This window comes from Lissotriton helveticus, chromosome 1_1 (assembly GCF_964261635.1).
Source record: "Lissotriton helveticus chromosome 1_1, aLisHel1.1, whole genome shotgun sequence".
NCBI lineage: Eukaryota > Metazoa > Chordata > Amphibia > Caudata > Salamandridae > Lissotriton > Lissotriton helveticus.
The window spans coordinates 1,467,037,709-1,467,057,026 of NC_136057.1; the positions used below are offsets into that span (position 1 = coordinate 1,467,037,709).

Below are 19,318 nucleotides of genomic sequence, written 5' to 3' on the forward strand. Positions count from 1 at the left end.
GTCCTTAGGGGTCTTCTCTGGTCACAGCGACATAGGGTACCATTTACCAGGGGCTTACCTGTGGCCAGAAATGCCAATTGGGTTTAGGCTTTAGTACAGTTTTTAGGTGAGGAACACAGGCCATGGGTACCTGATTGGCAGGAACCCAGGGCACATCCAGTTAAAGCACATCAGTTATCAGGCAAAAAGTGGGAGGGTTACTGCAACAGAAACCCACTTCCCTACAAACATTCACTATTTCCACAGGTAAACTGTTAACTTGATGCGAGACATATGAATCAATGCGCCGAAAAAAGATCACCGATCCCTCTACATGTATTCTGCCTTTTTACCTCAATGCTAACAGGAAATGGAAAGTTAAAGAAAAAATACGAGGTCAATTCATGGCAGAAGAGCCTTCAGCAACCAGAGCCATGCGAAGACAACATTGCATACAACATAGCAATTTACCACCGGTGCACAGGGTGCTAGAGAGTGCGGAGCAAAACAGATGTTTATTTTTTAGGTCGCGCCTACACAGCGCATATACGCTGCATAGGAGACCTTTAGCCGCCGTACAGCTCTTTTTCAAAGCACATACTCATGCTTGTGGCAGAATACAGCTTGCGGGAGTGCGCCGCTGCGCACCACAAGCACGAGTATGTGCTTTGAAAAAGAGCAGAATGCTCTCTCCAGCGCGCGCGCACCACTCGCGGGTGCATCCCTCCGCCTCTCTCTCCCACTGCAGCGCGAGGCGCGCGCGCTTGTTTTCTTTCCTGCTTTCTGGCTCATTTATCGGCCACAAGGGATGAGGCTTTTGCATCATCATGCTAATTTTCTTTCTTTTCAGAAGCTCTCAGTAAGGGTCTGAAATATTAGATCCACACAAGCATACGAGGAAACTTGACCCCGATTGCTACTCACTGATCTTTGCTGAAGGTGTCTTTACCCGGGGAGCTATCTTATTGGGACTTGATTTTCTAATGTTCAGATTTCTCTATCTCTGTAGCAGGCCGATTAATCCAATGAACAATTTATTTTACTGGGGTTCAAAATTTTGGCCTGCACGTTACACCTTGACCTCTGAAGCAGGTGCACATCAATGCAGTGAATGACTTATTGTAATTGAAACAGTAATTAAAATGTAGATCTCTGGAAGAGAGACATTAGCTCACTGAGCTATCTCACCAACTCTTCCTTCTTGCCATAGGCAGTCAGAAAGAGGGTAGTACTGTGCCGGCTGTACACTGTGAAGAACCAGATGCAGAGGAACACAAAGTGCAACTCTAATTGCAGTATAGTAAAAGTGGCATTGTGGGGAACAAGAGTATGACCGGAGCGCCCCCTACTCAGAAGGCTGAATTCTCCTTGAGTTCACATCCCACAACTGCCATCGCCTGTCACAGGACTTCCATTGCAAATCCCAGGGCTGCCAATGCCCATTGCAGGGGTCACTGTCCACATTCGTAGGCCATGATGTGCCCATCTCATGGCTTCCAATTAAAATCCCCAAACCTCCAGTCCACATGCCAGAGCCGCGACTATCCATCCCGATGCAGGAATGCCCTTCCCTGTGCCTAATCCGCAGTCCCATGTTTCCAGGTGTGTAGCCACGCACTGCTTGCTGCTTTTTAGGAACTTTCAACACCCACTGGTGACGAATCATAAGCTCAAATAGATGAATTAGAAGACTAGATGTTCCGAAGCAGCCAGCTAAGTCAAATTGCACTTAGGCAAAACAAAGACCACAAAAAATGTATGCGTTTGTTTTACAATGGTTTGAGCAAATGAATCTAAAATGCATTAAGCCTCCTAGTGCAGACCTATCATTAGTAATATAAACATATCAGCTGTTATATCATACAAGGCATGTAACTATAAATAAAAAATAAAACAAACATTGATGAAGCAGATAGATCTTGCATTGGCGAAACCTGTTGGCTTTGTCAATGCTTGTTGTTTTGAGACTATCAGCAGTTGTGTATGTTTTTAGTCTATCATTCCAAAGATCAGTATCTATGCCTCTTGGTCCCATTATCTATCTTACATGGCCAAAGTTTGTGTCTTCTGTGCTTAGTGTCTGTGTCTTATTTCCCATGTCTATTCGCCCCTTCTGTTTTTTTTCCAGTTTAGGTGTTGCTGTAGCAGAGTATCTTTGCGGGTCCATAGTGGCCTTGGATTTTCATACCTTTGTTGCAATATTTCAAGGCAGCTGAAGTTCTTGGATTGGAATTACCCATAGGTTAAAAGTCACACGGGTTCACTCTGCAAATGGATGCCATTTCATTAGGGCCCTGGGCTCGCAACGAGCTGCACCACAGGTTTCAGGAATACTAGTCATTGGCCATAAACCCATCAATTCACACGGCAACCTGGTTCTCCACTGAGGTTCATTTATTTACTGTATCAACCTCCCTGCTGTTTTCCTAAAACTTGGCACCCGAAGGCAAGTGTTGCTGCAGGAGTGCGCAATTCAAAGTAAACCTTTGTTACTTCTTTTATCCAACTTCTGTATTCTTCATATTTCGTTACAGAGTAAATAATCACGTGACATCACTAGAAATACAAACAATATGATTATTTTAATGAATTCATATTTTTTCATAAATTAAGATTTTGTAGAGCTCACTACATTTGCGCTGGCCAAAAAGTTTAATATGCATTTGGGAAGCAGAAATCTAGTTCGGGAGCAAAGAGGTGCAGACGTGTTCGAGAGCCACAAGTTACGAATCAGACTTGTGTTTTAGTGGTTCAAACACTAAGATTTAAACGGTGATCGGAATACCTGGTCCTACTGAGGTGTTTACATGTAAAACAAGCACTGACATAGCCAATAGGTCTCGCCTTTGGGACCTTATAAGTGTTTAGCCATGCAACAGTTGATGTTGTTGCACCAAGAATATTGTGCTGGATAACTAAACACGTATAAGGTCCCAAAGGCGAGACCTATTGGCTATGCCAATGCTTGTTATTTCCTACTTTCGATCATAAAAGAAGAAATAACACACAACGGAAGAAACGAGCTCTTCTGCACATCTAGAAAGAATCGACATTTACAATCTTATTGAGCCAAAGTAGATGTGATTTAAAGACACTCACGTTTCGGAATGAGTGCTGGTCTTGTGGTGGATGTCATTCCAGGTCACAGTGTTTTTCTCCCCTGTGGTCCGCGACTCTCCAATTGTAAACGTTAACTTCTGTTTGAAAGCTTGATACAGCATCTTCAACACCTCCCGGCCCTCTGGGTTATCGGGGAGGTAGGCAGTCCGGGTTGTGCCACTGTACCGCTGGCCAGGGTTTGGGTGGTTATCCTGTGAGGAATGAAAAACAACATTTAAAACAATGAGTAAATGCCACACTATGCAATAAGAAGATACCGTAGAAACTCGATATTAGTGGTGTAGTGCAATGTTGAGGGACATGAACCAATACATCCCTTTTCATGTCCCTCAAGGAAGTGCTTTCAATATTGTACATTTGTAATTCATGCCTGTACGATCTTCATCCTAATGTATTTTTTGTGTGACTGCCATTTATTGTTTTATTTTACCTTCTTTCTCGTTTGAATCTGTAACGTGTAAATATGTTAAATTCTCCTCATGTAACGTACTTGGTTCTATTGTAAAGCGCTCTGACGCCTGTGGGTAAAGTCCGTGCTATATAAAAATGCATTTAAAAAAACAAGCATTGGCATAGCCAATAGGTCTCCCCTTGGGAACCATATAAGTGTTTAGCCATGCAACAGTTGATGTTGCACCAAGGATATTGTGCTGCATAAATAAATACTTATAAGGTCCCAAAGGCGAGACCTATTGGCTATGCCAGTGCTTGTTTTTTCTTATGCCAGCTTTAGGATAACAGTAGGGCTTTGAATATGCCAGCACTTTTATCATGCATGCGTTTTAATTATAGCAGAGCTCTGAACATGTCTGGGTTACCCAGTGTTTCCCAGGTCTCTGAAGACCTGACCACTGCAGGTGGCTTCCGTTGGCACATTAGCCCCACCAAATGGCATCTCCCCATCAGCTACATATCTGTGCAGACCTGTTCTGACAAAGAAAAGAAGGCTACACTGATCAGAAGCTTTTGAATGGCTTTACTGCTACACTGAGAGCAGCACGGCTTCGGACAGAGAGCACAGCTTTTTGCAAAGAGGGGGAGGGAAGGCGCAGAATGTTGTGCTGGAGAGAAGCAGGATGAGAGAAACATATTTGGTACTTAAGGGTCAGGGGAGGGTAGTGCAAGCGTGGGTAGGGAGGGTGCCAGAACACCTGATAATTTATGATGGGTTGAGATAAGGAAAACGAGGGCACATTGTTGCTGAGAGTGAATAGCAGTATTTTGATATTGGCAAGGTGAGCGACGGGTGAGAGTACCAGAGGGTGAGGTCTTGGGCGGCACAGGAACTTTTAATGGGTACTGGGAAACAGTGGCGGTTGGTGACATTTGAAAGTTGTGGCCGTAAACCAATTGTTGTACTGCACTGCGACGAGCGAGCGTAGCCAGTGAGCCTGAACCACCTACGGGGTAGATCCGGAGGGGGGGGGGGTTCTCCCCAGAGAAACTTTTGAAAAAAGAGTGGGCAAATTGTGCATTTTTAAGCAAATTTGAGAAAGCAGGAAGGTGTCAACCACTCTGAGGTCTGATGACCCCGTCCCCTTTAGACCTCTGTGCCACTGCACCTTCTGCACTAATGCTAGCTACATCCCTGGCTATCTCTCAGAAATCTTTGCTCCGCCTTCAGCCCCAGCCCCCCAGAGGAGTCTTCCCTCGTTGTGTCCTAGTATAACGCACTAACATTCATCGGTATGACAAGCAGCTGGTGTTAGGTTTGCGTGAGACGCGAGTCAAATAGCACAGTCTAGCAGAGCTTCGTCTCCCCCTGCCTCTTCCCATAATGCCCTGCGGCAAATCACTGACACACAGAACTAATAGGGCATGTAGTTTAACAAACACATATGACTAGAATGTCATTGTTTACTACAGTGAGGAGAATACATATTATGTCTATCACAATGCAAATACATGAAATCTACGGCGTGTGGGTATTAAAAGTAATAGAGTAAAAAAGTTCAACTCCCGCTACCTTACAGAACAGGCGTTTTAAAACTGCAGAAGGACTGTAGTTATTAGACACGTACACAAACACGCCTCTCATTATCATGCACCCGTTCATTCCAGGTCGAATACACGCGCAAAATGCCCACTCAATAAATGATGGTGAATCAATCGGTGCACCATGGCAAAGTGAAGCCTCCTTTAAACATTTACAAGCAGATACGGATTACGGGGTAACCTCAAACACAGCGTCTGTATGCACTAGCACTATCTGTGCACACTCACACAGTACTGGTCTTGTGGTGACAGGTCTAGGCTGGTGGAGGGAACAGCGGCAGTGCTGGGTGTGGGTAGGGAACATGGGGGCTGCGATCAGTGCTGGGCTTCTGGGGGCAGTCCCAAAGTGGGGGTCGCAGGCAGCGCTGAGCATTCAGTGACGGGCCCGGGTAGAGCGTAGAGACTTGGGTGGCAGATAGAGGCAGCAGGTTGCAGTTAGTGTGGGGGTGACAGGCCTGGGGTTGGGGGGTCTCAGCCTGCGCTGGGATTGAGGTAAGAGGCAGGTCCGGAGGTTACAAGCAGCGTTAAGCCTCGGCTGGGGAATCTCAGGCAGCGGCAGCGCTGACCATCGGGAGCCAGGCCAGGGCTGGGGGTCAGGCGATGCTGGGTTTAGGGTGACAGACCCGGGCCGGGTGTCACAGGCAATGCTGGGCTTATGGTCACAAGCAGCAGTGCTGTTAGGGCGCCACTCAGGGGTTTCGGGTAGGGGGTCATAGGCAGTGGTGATCTTGGGGCGACACTCAGTATTCCTGGCAGGTGCTTCATGAGACCTAATCACGCAGAAACTTTGCTTGTTTCTCAAATGAATGCGCTCATCTGCGGAGGGGAGGGCTCAAGACTCGGAGGGAGAACGGAGTCCTAGAGTACTCACACCCACAAATCATGTGAACGAGCATTGATTGCTTTGCCTTATTCTGTAACACCAGAGGGGCCTGACGATTAACACCACAAAAACTAAATGTATGATAGTCAACCCCCCAAAGACAACACGCCCTAACCCACGATTGAATGGCTCATGCCTGGAAAGGTTGACTGTTTTTGAATATCTGGGTGTAACCCTGTCCGAAGATATGCAGTGGGAGCCCCAACTAGCTAAGGCTAAGCTCAAGCTAACACAGATTGCCGGGAGTATAGCCAAATTAGCCAGGGAATCTCCCTTCAAACCTATTGGTCCAGCGCTAGAAATGTATAGGGCTCAAGCGCGCGGCGCCTCTCTCTGCGGGGCGGAACTATGGGGGCACTGTTCGTCCTCCACCATCGCCGTAGTCGAGAACAGATTCCTAAAACAATTAACGGGCTTACCAATGGGCACCCCGCTAATCCCCTTAAGAGTAGATTTGGGGATCTCGCCAATAGAAGACGAGATTGCCCTAAAACCATTAACCTTCTGGCGAAGACAATGGGCAACCCCCGAACTAGCAGCATATCAGGTAGAGACCAAAGAGCTTTTATCGCACCCAGGTTTGCTGAAAAGGGTACCCTGGTTTGCTCACGTAAAACACAAGTGCGAAAAGCTCGGCCTACCTTCCTTGTGGAGTACCCCAGACATTACCAGCACTTTAGTCCCCCGAGTTTTTCTACCTAAGACCTACCGCACCCTAAAGGTTGAAGGCATACAGACTAATTCGAAATTTGGTCCTCTAACAACACAGTTTCTCACAGTTAAGGACAACTACAAGCTGGAAACCTTTCTGGATGATATCCTGCCTGTGGTAGCAAAAAAACTATATTTACAGTTTAGATATAGTACTTTGCCGGTACGTGTTGTAACCAACAAATGGGCTGGGCATGAAGTGCTAGGCTGCCCAGTTTGCAATACTCAAGACGAAACTGAAATGCATATCCTATTCTTTTGCCCGGGCTACCAACAAGCGAGGCGGTACTGGCTCGTACCGCTCTGCCGTAATTTGGGTTTTGTTAACTGTAGGGAGGTTATTCGGGTTCTAAAATACGATACATCAAACCCTATGGTGTTTGCTGTTTCTAGATACTTAAACACGATATGGCGAAGGAGATGGGCCTTTATCCAAAAGGAAAAATAAGCACAAAATGTTTTGCAGAAGAAAATTGTATATTTGAATTCTAGAGAATTGCCATACAATTGGTCTTTTATTCTTATACTACCTTGCACATATTTTTATCTTGATGAATTGGATTTTATTGTAAGATAGCTGCAGGATACTCATGCCTTTTATACATTTTTGTGTTGTGCTCAAACAACGCCTCTCTGTCATCCCCCCAAATGCCTTTGTCCTCACTGCGGATTGCTCTTTTCTGCATTTATTGTTTTAAGAAGTATGTTGTTTTTATTATCTTGTCACTTTTTATAGTCCTTGTGACCGAAATAAAAGTTTTCGAAACGAAACAAAAGAAAACCCGACGATGGAAAACATGGCGGCCACCGGCTAGGGCAGGTCGCGTCTCTCCAGCGGAGCTCCCGTATCCCGCATCCCGGTGAAAACATAGCGGAAATTCGGCAGAAACTGTAAAATCGGAACATCCTACCGCTTGACTTTCTGCGGTATGCCTTTTGTTTTTCTCCCCTTCCCGTCCGCCTGAGACTGAGTCCGCCAGAGTTCCTCAGGTTATCGAGCGCTGCACACGGTACACACGGTGTTGTGAGGCGGCGTTCACCCCCGCCGCTTGATTGTTTTGGCATCCTTAGACCCCTCGGTCCCCCTTGGACGAGGCTCACAGTGCAGCGTTGCGCGGCGGCACCCAGCGTGGCACATATTTGAATCCAGCCCTGTGCTTGGTGGGTCGGCGGTCAGTGTGTGGAGCAACTGCCCGGCGGATGTGTGGTTTCGAGGTCCTACCTCCCACCTCTCTTCCGCGGTGGGCCGAGGCAGCCGTGGAGCTGCGACGGAGCCGCAGGGCGGCGGCTCGCGGAAACCTCGGAGGCAGTGGAAGCCTTCATTTAGTCCAGAAGGGCTCGGCTGCATTGAAGGGAGGTTGCCTCGATCCCCCAAAATTAACGCGATCGGGGGTTGAACCCCGCCGTGTAGATAAACCTAAGCCACGGACACGCCGCCCTAGAACTAAACCTGAGGCGAGGATTGCAACGGAAGGAGCAGAACGGGCAGCGGACATCAGCTGTGATCGTGAACCTGAACATTTTTCAAGTAAGGAGACTGGGCGTGGGGGTCCCAAAGGTATCACCGAGGTTGGGCACAGCGAATTGAGGGTTATAGACACTCCAGATACTGTTACTGACATTCTTACTGATCATAAGCCAGGTCTTAGTGCAGGGAGCGAAGTAGAAGCTATTACTAAGGAGGGTACTCCAGGGCAGTCCATCTTTGTTTTTGCCAGCAAACCTACCAGCAAACATACTGCCATCGTCCCCCGGGTTTCCGACCCTAAGCTTATGGCCAAATCAAAACCCAGAAACAATTATAACAACGCTGTACGACTTACACCCTCGCTTAGGACATTCTTCAAGGTACTGCCGCAGGTCTTAGAAGTTACGTGTAGAGCGGGGGAGAGTTGCCCTCAAGATAAAGAGATGAGTGGTCTAGATAATACCCAAGGGGCCACGTCCCCGTCCCCGATCCCGGCGATTTCGGTCTTGGAATTAGCAGACAATATCTCAGAGGAGCTAGGGTCCCTAAATTTACTTGCTGGCGGGAGCAACGATGAGCCGGCACCCTTAGACTGTGAAACCCGGGAAGAGGTATCTCTGGAGACACTCCTACATGAGATCAAGATTGGGTTTGCTGAATCTAAACATAACCAGCACGAGATTAAAGCAGCGTTCGACGCCCTTGACAAGAGAGTAGACCTGCTCGCCGAAAGGACAGATACTCTAGAAAGTACTGTTGGCGAACTAAAAGCTAAATTGGAATATGCAGAGGAAAAGATACAATGTCTAAGACGTGAAAGTGACACAACAAAGGAAAGAGTGGAGTCTTTGGAAAATTACTCACGGAGAAACAATATTAGACTCTTGAAGGTTCCGGAAGGGAAAGAGGGGGGAGAAATGAAAAAATTCATAGCCTCATTGCTCAAAGAGTCCCTGAATTTGGAGGAATCTGTTGAAGAGCTAGAGAGGGATATTCAGCGAGCCCACAGAGACCCGTTTCGCTTAAACTCGGGGAGATCAAAACCCAGAAAGATCCTAGTGAATTTTCTAACCTACTCCACTAAGGAAAAAATATTAAACTTGGCACTTAAAGCTACATCTTTAAAAGCCCCAGACTTCTCATTTGTGGTTAGGTCTGATCTGTCTAAGACAACCCTCGATAGACAGTGGGAGTTGGGCCAGAGAATGGACCATTTCAGGGGTCTGGGGGCCACTGTGCAGATGAGGTTTCCTGCCTTCCTGAGGGTCATGTACAATAATAAAATGCATAACGTCCGTTCCCCTCTGGAGGCAGATGAACTCTTAGCCTCTATAAGGAACCATGAGCAGGGAGCCCGGTAGTGACTAATAGACTAATAGACTAGAAAGATTAAGAGATCATGAGATTAAGCTCCCTATAACTTTCTTCCCCCTTCCTACTCCCTTAGTTTGCTAGCACTTTATAGTACCTTATAGTTGCTGCCTGCTCGTGTCGACGACAGTATCTGCGTTTCTGATACGTGAACTTAATTTAGACAGCTCCATTTGACAACCCTATCTGGTAGCTTGTATAGCAGGAGCATAATCAACACAAAAAAAAAAAAATCACGGGAGGGTGTTTCTAAAGAAAAAAACAAAAAAAATATATATATAGTAGTGAAATTTTTTCTTTTCTTAAGAGGGATAGAGAAGATTAGGAAAGGAAAAAAAAATATAAAAAAAAAAAAAAAAGGGGGGGAAAAGTAAAATAAAAAACAAACAAAATAATGATACGGGCTTGGAATAGGTGGGGGAGGTGGGACTCAGGGTAAAGCTCTTAGAAAGGGAAGTATTCTCTAAGTGGTATTTACTTCTACTTCCACCACCTTTGCACTTATTCGTATAGGATACCTTTCATATGAAGATTCCTCTAAAAACATTAACCTTGGTTCTGTCGGATCACACCGCTTACATTAGTAACACGTATCAGGGCCGGGCGGGGGGGGCTCCCCAGAGGGACAAATCTGGCATCATCGGCCAGGTCAAGTAAGGGAGGGTTTTCCTGGGAGGGGGAGGGGGAGGGGGGGTAAAATTGCAAAAAATCCTCATTTGTCAGACAACGTTCTAATTGTACAATCCACAACATACACAACTCAGCTTCACTTAATTTACTTTGGGAGTCGTATACTCTTGATAGATTTGATGAGTTGGTGGAGGGGGAACGACATCAGATGTCTAGGATAAAATTTTTGTCCTGGAATGTCAATGGCCTGCGGGTAAGTGGGAGGAGGCACAGAATTCTACAGTATTTGAGGGACTCCCCAGCGCAGGTCATTGTCATCCAGGAAACACATCTTCTTCAGCAAGAAGTGAAGGACATGTTGAGGAGGGTTAGATGGGTTGACAGCTTTATTTGTACTAACCACAACGCTAATATTCGGGGTATCCTAATCATTTTTAAAAGGCAAGTAAGAGCACAGATTATAGACCATGAAGAAGATCACAGTGGTAGGTGGCTCTATGTTAAAGTAAGTTTAGAGAGTAGACCGTACAACTTGGTGGGTTATTATGGCCCCAATCAGGATGACCCCTCATACCTGTATAAAATTCAGAACCACTTATTAACAACCCACGACCCAATAATTTGGATGGGGGATTTTAACTTAGTACTAAATCCCCCAACTCTAGGGCAGTAACTTATGTGAAATCCAGGCAAACGCTTGGGGTGATCATGTCAACGCTTGGATTAGTAGACTCGTGGAGGGAGAGAGAGGGTAACGCACCTGGCATATCCTACCATAACTTCAAATACAACCATAAGTCTAGGATTGACTATGCTCTGTTTAGTAATTCATTACGAGACTCCCTGGAGGAACTAGTTTACTTACCCTCACACCTATTAGATCACTCGGCCATCTTCTTTTCTTTAAAATCAGGTCAGCTAACCACACATACGTCTTGGTCATTTGACCGCACCATTCTTTTAGAGGAGGAGGAAACTGACCTCCTTATCCAAGCAACTAAGTTTTTTATGGATATTAACATAAACACTGCTCGGTTGGATATTGTGTGGGAGGCTTACAAAGCTAATCTACGAGGCCATATTACCAACAGGGCCTCTCATCGAGGGAAAGTGTACAGGGCAATGATTACTAATATAGAACAGGAAATTGCTCTCTTCGATCAACGTATTGGCTCCGGAACTGGTACTAACAAAGAGAAGAAACAACGGAAGCAATTAAAAGAGAAGCTAGAAAATATCCTCCAAGAGAGGGTCGCAAAGAGATGGGCAGCAAGTAAACTTTCAAATTTTGAATATGGAGAATCCTCGGGTAAAGTCCTAGCCTGGAAAATCAAATCTGACCAGGCCAAAAAACACATCAAACTTATCAGAGTAGAGGGGGAGACCAATGGAAGAACTTCCACCATAGACATCGGGGAAGCCTTTCTTGGGTTTTTTCAACAAATATACAAAGAGGAGATCTCGGACGACCCGGTGACTAGGCTCAGATGGTTAGACGGGATAATTCTCCCCACTCTCACCCCAGAACAAAGAGACCGTCTCGATAGCCCAATTTCGGAGATAGAGGTGAGCGAAGCTATTAAAAAGGTGAAGCGGGGCAAGGCGGCTGGCCCCGATGGTCTCCCTGGTGAGTTACTCCGGGTATTGGCTCCCGAAATCGTCACAGCACTTACCAGACTCTTCAACGATATTTTATTAATGGGGGCCACCCCAACTTAATCTTGGGGGGAGGCTACAATTGTCTTGATTCCAAAACCCAGGAAAGACCCGGCCAAATGCGGCTCTTATAGGCCAATTTCACTTCTGAATAGCGACTACAAGCTCTTTGCGGCGGTGTTGGCGACGCGGCTGGGACGCGAAGTCGGCTCAATTATCCACACGGACCAGAAGGGCTTTATTCGAGGTAGACAGCTTTCAGACCTCACCTATGATTTAATCGGGGCAGTGGACATCGCCTCAACTTTCTCCCTTCCCTTGGCCATTATGACCCTCGACGCAACAAAAGCGTTCGACAGAGTAAACTGGTCATATCTAGCTGAAGTCATGAGGAAATTCGCATTTGGGCCTAACTTCTGTAGGGCCATAGGCCTACTGTATACTAACCCTAGTGCTGGTATTTTGGTGAATGGTATACGTACCCAGTCCTTTCAGATTAGTAGGGGAACGAGACAGAGCTGCCCCCTATCCCCCCTTCTTTTCAATATTTATATTGAACCATTTGCACAATCTCTCAGGGAGGACCCAAGAATTGCCTCATTTGAATATGGAGGTTGGAAAAAAAGGGTAGGGCTCTATGCTGATGACATAGTAATTTATACTAGTGACCCAGCAACTGCCTTTCCCATAGTGGTAGAAATGGCCAAAGAATTTGGACATATATCGGGCTATGATATTAAGGCTGACAAGACAGAGCTTATGACATGGAATATTATTAATCCCAGTGTTGTGGTGACACCCTCAATTCATTACCTTGGAGTTAAAATCACGCAAGAAATAGACACCTTGGCTAAGGCTAATTTAGAACAGGTCTTCCAAGATTGTAGAGCCTTATTGAAATCCTGGGCGGGTCTTCGACTGTCAATTTTTGGGAAAGTAAATATCGTGAAAATGTCCATCCTTCCGAAACTGACTTTTATTTTTAATTCCATCCCTCTGGCATTTGATCCCAAGCAACTTCATAAATGTCAGCAGGAAATCAACTCTTTCATCTGGGGCAATAAGGCTACAAGGCTGGCCTGGAAAAAATTAAGGAGGAGGAGGGAAAAAGGAGGGCTTGCTCTGCCAGACCTACAGTACTACGCGTGGGCATTCCAACTGTCCCACACAAGAATGCTTTTGAAGTCACCAGATACATCTTCGAATGGGAGATTGTTCAAGGCAATGCTGGTGGGGGCAAACCTTCCGTTAGACGGGTTTCTATTTAAGTTCGGCGATCGAAAGTTTTTTTAAAAAGTGAGGCTCAAGACTCTTTTAACAATATTGAAGTCCTGGGTGCAAATTAAACTTAGAGTGGGGCTGGCATATTTCTCTAACTATGCCCAGATATGGGACTCTCCCGGGCTCCCGCTGTGTTTACAAGACTGCTTGGCAGCCCCACTTATCGATGCTGGGCTCTCAAGATGGGGTGAACTGATATTCGGAGGCCTCCTGATAGAGTGGGAGGAGCTTAAGGAGAAAGTAGGGCCAACCTTGTCAAGATTTAAGTACATCGAAATCAGCAGTTGGGCCAGAGAACTAACTAGGAAAAATTCGAATATTGGGAGACCTAGCCCCTTAGAACAGCACTTAGTCGAGAAACAGACAGGAGGCAAGGAAGTTGCTTTTTGGTACTGGTCCATCTTGGAGGAAATAGACGGAGACTTCAAATTGCCAATGGAGCTATGGGGAAGTGATATCGTGTCACTGGATGAGGATTTGTGGATAAAATCTTTTTCTCTTTTGTATAGACTGGTTAAACCCGCCTAGTTGAGACGAAACCATTTGTTCACTTTACACCGAGCATACCTCTCCCCTTTACGTCTATCTAAATATCAGGAAGGGAAATGCTGTAACAAATGTCAACTCCCGGCAGCTTCAGATATCCACATGTTTTGGGAATGCCCCCACATCAATGCTTATTGGAAAGAGGTTAAAGTCACCCTGGGCTCAATTCTTAAGACCAACATTCCTCTTACGCTACCTTTGGTCATACTCGGCTTTGATCAGAACATCACCGGGGTTGCACGGTCTCTCCTATTCTATGCTATCCTTTTGGCAAGACGGATGATATGTATACGCTAACGTCTCTCTATGAAACATCCAAGACAGATTTGGCTAGATCTTGCAGTACCCGGTGCCTCACCTTTTGGAAACTCTTGACAGACTGGAAGTGAATCCCTTTTTTTTTCTCTCTATTTTGTTCCCTTTTATCGATGGGGTTTCCCCCCCCCCCCCCCCCCCCAAATGTCCGATGATTATGCCCACCTACTCCATGGCTCAGTCTAATGGTTTGCCCCGATCCCGATATCTGTTTACTGGCCTAACAGGCATGAAGTTGCCTAGAGGAGTATCAACAAGGTGCAACACATCTCCCGCCAATCCGCAATAAGTTCTGCCTAGTTCGCGAAGCGGCTCAACTATCAGGGCCTTGCTCCCGAAGACAGAGAGGTGGTTGGTGTGTCTCCTTTTTCTTGGCATCTATGGAACTTGTGTCGGGCAGATGAGGATTACAAAAAAAAAAGAAACAAAAGAAAACGAAAGTGCAAGTAGCGAGCGTGAGAGAGTAGCGTCTCTGTCATCTATGATAGCGTATATACTTATGATCAGCAGAAACACCCAATCAAACAGAGAGAAGATCATAAACTCGAGCAACCAGCACATCACCAAAAGGACTACAGATGGCAGCAGAACAATGCTCTCTGTCACCAACCACACACAAACAGAGCTGACGAGTAGGAAGTGGGAGGAGGGGGGAGGGGAATCGCGCGCGGCGCGAAAGTGAAAGAAAACAAGCTGCCGGATGGCAGCTGTGCAAGTCGCGCGCGCTTGTGCACGTAACAGCAAGCTGGTGGCCGGCAAAAGCCTCTAGGTAGCACGTTCAAAACCCGCTTACTAAATGTCTGGCTTGAGATAGCGCATTTATTTATTTATTTATTTGCTTTTATAGCGCAGGAATTCGACCCCCGAAGGGGTATCTCCGCGCTTGCGTTCTTACCACAAGCTGGTTAGCATAAAGACAATCAGGCAGAAATAGTGGGACATTACCAGGTCATAAACTGGCCAGCATGCGCTGGCTCCGGCGAGACCTAAAAAAAAAAATTAGTAGGTCGAGCGTTGTGGCTACATCACCACCTAGTGGTCGACTACAGGATGACACTGAGGTCAAGCAAATGAAACTGGTGCAACAAGGATACCCAGCGGGCAGCACATGGAATTGATTGACATCTTGAAGGGCTTACAGTCAGTCTGCATCCATAGAACAAAGTGTCACAGTCCAATTGCTCTTATTTGATTTTTCCTGAACTATTTATATACATGCATCTTTAGTCGTTTTCAGACGGGAATGCATATGCTTTCCCGGAGGTGGTTGGATGTAACTTTTGGGGGATTGAAACCTTGTTATGTGCTAAAATAATATGTCTTCTGTGGCCTGCTAGTTCCAATGTTTGTGGGTGGTGCTATTGCTGGAACAAAGCTCAGCACAGCACTGACTGGGCAGTATTTTAGACCATCAACAGTGGACATTAAGAACTAGAATGAGCAGGGAGGCACTAAAGATTTGGTTCAAGATGGGCTTTTAATTCCTGTACTCTAAACCATTCAGCCTAAATTTACTGAATATCCACCTTATCTCATATTTTTTTCCCAGCCTTCGATGTCATCCTTCCACAAGCCCACATAAATACATCAACATGATCGGAGAAACCTAGATTCTCCAGCACTGGATCTATCATAGATTCACATAGTTGAATCACTGCCCATCATTAGGCTCGGAACACTCATCTGTGTTAGCAGAGCGATGTACACTGCACTCAATAATATTGAAAAACGTCGATAGACTACACACAACCAGTCAACCAATTTGTGTGACCCAAACTTCAAACTTCGGTCAAACAGAGTCCAGCAACCTCATCTCCTCTCTGACAAAGTCCTTCAACTGGCAGATTTCATACCACACATCAGTGAAAGGGAATCCTATGGAGCTCTCTCTCCATTCAACCTTTTCAAGAGTTTTTAGGTTTCGGCTACCGTCGCACTGAGTAAGCAGTGGGCGGAGCCGAAATCTTTTGTCTGTAGTACGGGGGCTGAACACGCCCCTCTTCTCCATTGGCTGGCCTCGTAAATGCTGGCCAGCCATTGGAGGAGAGGAGCGTCACTAAGTTCAGGGCCCGCCTTGACGCGATTCGGGGGCGTTTCTGGGTCTTTTTTTAAGTACCGCCCTCTCCTCTTCCCATTGGCTGGAATTTTACCTTCCAGCCAATGGGAAGGGGAGAGCACGCAAACACGCCCCCGAATCGCGAAACGACCTGTTGCTCTGTTCCAGTCCTGCTCCCCCCTCCCTCCGCAGCTCTCCTTAGTCCCGCTCCCCCCGCAGCTCTCCTCAGTCCCGCTTCCCCCCCTCCCTCCGCAGCTCTCCTCATTCCCGCTTCCCCCCTCCCTCCGCCCGCAGGTCTCCTCAGTCCCACTCCCCCCCCCCTCCCTCCGCAGCAATTTGCCTCCATGCCTCGTCATCCAAGGCATAAATCACGTTTTTTCAACAAATTACCATATGTAATCTGTATACCTCTTAAAACTTCCTGCTCTCCACTGCGAGTTATGGTTTCCATGGGACGATCGCAGCTGGGGGCTGCTGCCTCCCGAGCCCAGCTCCGTGCTCCGCAGCTGTGAGCAGTAGCGCATCACTCACACTTTGGCAGCTCTGCCCTCTGTACATTCCTCACTACTCTCAGTCTGTCACTCCCCCCTTTCCCCGTCAAAAACAAGCAAATGCGCTCAGCGGCCCGAACCCCCTCTGAAGTAACCGCGAAGAAGAGTGTGCTTGTGAAGGTTTTGCTCGCACGCGCTTGCCAAGGGGCTCCAGCTGCGCTGACAGCGGGGGCCAGCGGAGCGCGCGCCCGGACCTGCGGGCGGCGGCGCGCCTGACCCTGCTTTGTGCCGTTGGTTGCAGCTTGCTTTGCTGGATGCAGTGCTTCTCCTCCACCAGGGCGAGGCGCAACGTCCCGGGGGCAGCGGGGCCATGGCCACTGAGCCGGTGGGAAGCAGTAGCGGCAGCAGCGACACTTCGAGCACTGGCGAGGAAGAGCGCATGAGGCGCCTGTTCCAGACGTGCGACGGGGACGAAGACGGGTACATCAGCAGGTAACTAAGGGAGATATGAAACTCTGCCACAACTTCTGCCTGGCAGCATTCCTGAAACTTTAGTGCGAGCGTGGTAGGGACAGAGGCGCTGTGCAGGGCGCGCGGGCGGCGCAGTAAGGAAACTGCTGCCAGTAGGGTGGCTGGTACTTGGTAGACAGAGGAGTCGTCCCAACCTGCCCCGGGAAGGCTTGTCATTAGCTTGGGCGATGTGCATTAGGAGAGCTGGTGGCTGAGTCCCTGTGGTGAGGGCACTGTGCCCTCCCGCATCACCAGGCCACTTTCAGACAGCAGGGACAATCTCGCAAAGGTGGCAGAGTTGCACGTGAGGCTACCACAACGTGCCAGCTCCAAGTAAGGCCGGTCTCAAAAGTGCCCAAGCTCAAAGTCACGTTTTGATGCTGCTGTTCGTGACTCTGGATGAATATCCGTGGTCGTCCCTGGGGGTTCCCTGTAATATCACTGGATACAAATTAGTTTGAGTTTTGTTTGAGTAGGGATTATATCACATTGCAACCTATAATGGCATATAAACATTTTCACATTATGCGTAAACATTTACGTTCTACTTATCTAATTTGTACTTTACGCAGTTATTTGCAGCCTCTGTACAGCTATTGACAGTCACTCTGGTGGTGCCTAGTTAAGAGCTGTTGCTTTTTGTTTCAGTGAAATGCAAGATCTAGTCTGAAAGTTGCAACAATATTCTTAAAGCCACAGGTTTTGATGGTTTTACCGGTATTGTTTGTTGAGAATATAAACACCTAGGCTTTCTGTTTTTTTTTTCTCACTATGCATTTATAAACAAGCTGGACAGGATGTTTGAGTAATCAACTCGGAAAACATAATTATTTTTGCACACAAAAATAAAGTTTACGTTAAACCGACATGCAGGGAAGGACACGAGATGTGCCAGACATGCATTCCTGAAAGGCCATTCTTGTCTAAAACTCTCGACCAAACAAATGTTGAAAGTAGCCTAATAGGTATTCAGGTGTGGAGAAAATAAACATTACAAGCTTGCAATAGACCTGGATTTGAACTTTTAGAATATACATACGTTGTGCAATGTTTTCTAGGCATTCTGCCACAAGGCTGCCCATTTGCAAAGCATCTAACCCCTCGACCCATGCCAGAAGTTGCTGCCTAATTACCTGTTACATTAGCACAGGCCATGGACTGGCAAACGTTCTCAATTCAAAGACATTTTTCAATTTAAAGCTGTCATGAAATGCATATCTGCAAAAGTCAATGATAAAAAAACAGATAATAACTTTTATGATGGAAACTTTTTTGAAGAAGAAATAAGTGAGCCCTAAGTTGGCGAGTGACTTTTTGTATAACAAGTGTTGGCAGTTTTTTTTATAGATCGGATATTCTGAATCAGAACAGAAATAAAATGAGTCGATTACATATTATGAAGCATTGTTTCATACAAATTGTGGATGATGTTTATTAGGATTCCACGATATGGGGTATTATATAAATAACATGACACCAAGTTCTAATTGGAAGGCACTGACGTCCTCTAAACAGTCATTCTTTCCAGGATGCTGGGATGGTCGCTGTACTGATATTAGTCTAATAGACATTACAAATCAGCCCGGGTGTAGACTAATGTCTTTAACATGTTAACCCCTTATGCAGCACCCAGTCTTAAATAGCCTGCTAGATTCTAACTTTTTGTCCGGATAGATATGTTCATTCAGTGGTAAATGATAAATTGTTTAGCACAAATTGAATAGCAGGAATAAACTAATTACAAGGGCGAGGGCCTCAGACAGCTAACCATTTACCCTTTCCGGAATTGTTGGTACTTTTAGGGTGTTTTTGCTAGCAGATGCAGGCATTTATAAATGAGATATCACCTCAATTTGTCTACAGACTGTTGCACATAGTTTACTCAAATTTTCACAAAAGATCTCCTCAGTTACTGAAAGTGGACACATTAATATCTGTAATGTGGACAGAAGCAGATCTTTCCCCATCATTTTGTCTCTCAAAACATTTTTGTTCTTTCTCGTCTTAACTACTGTTTTTCCATTCATGTCGGCCTGCCCAAATATATTACTGTCCCACTTCAGTATATGTAATATTCATACAGTCATGTTCTAGTCTCTCTTCCTCGTCAAGCACACGTTTCTCCTTGTCCCAAACAGCTCCGATGTCTTCCTATGTATTTTCAATCTCACTTTTTCCTTCTTATTAGTCTTAGAAAATGTTCACCCCATGACCCATTCTTATTTATGTACTTTCGACTCTCATACTCATTCTCTTTACACCTTTTATATGACATGAGATCATATTGCGATTAATCTCGTTTTCAG

At 46.2% G+C, this 19,318-nt stretch overlaps 1 protein-coding gene across 2 annotated transcripts in view; it reads right to left on the bottom strand.

Annotated features, from left to right (window-relative positions):
• LOC144828139 (E3 ubiquitin-protein ligase DTX3L-like) overlaps window positions 1-19,318 on the bottom strand; it is an 814,092-nt gene that overhangs the window by 131,821 nt on the left and 662,953 nt on the right. For both annotated transcript variants that reach the window (XM_078686257.1, XM_078686255.1), the window contains one exon: window positions 3,079-3,290. In XM_078686257.1, the coding sequence (XP_078542383.1) occupies window positions 3,079-3,290 (212 nt within the window). The remainder of the gene's footprint in view (window positions 1-3,078; window positions 3,291-19,318) is intronic.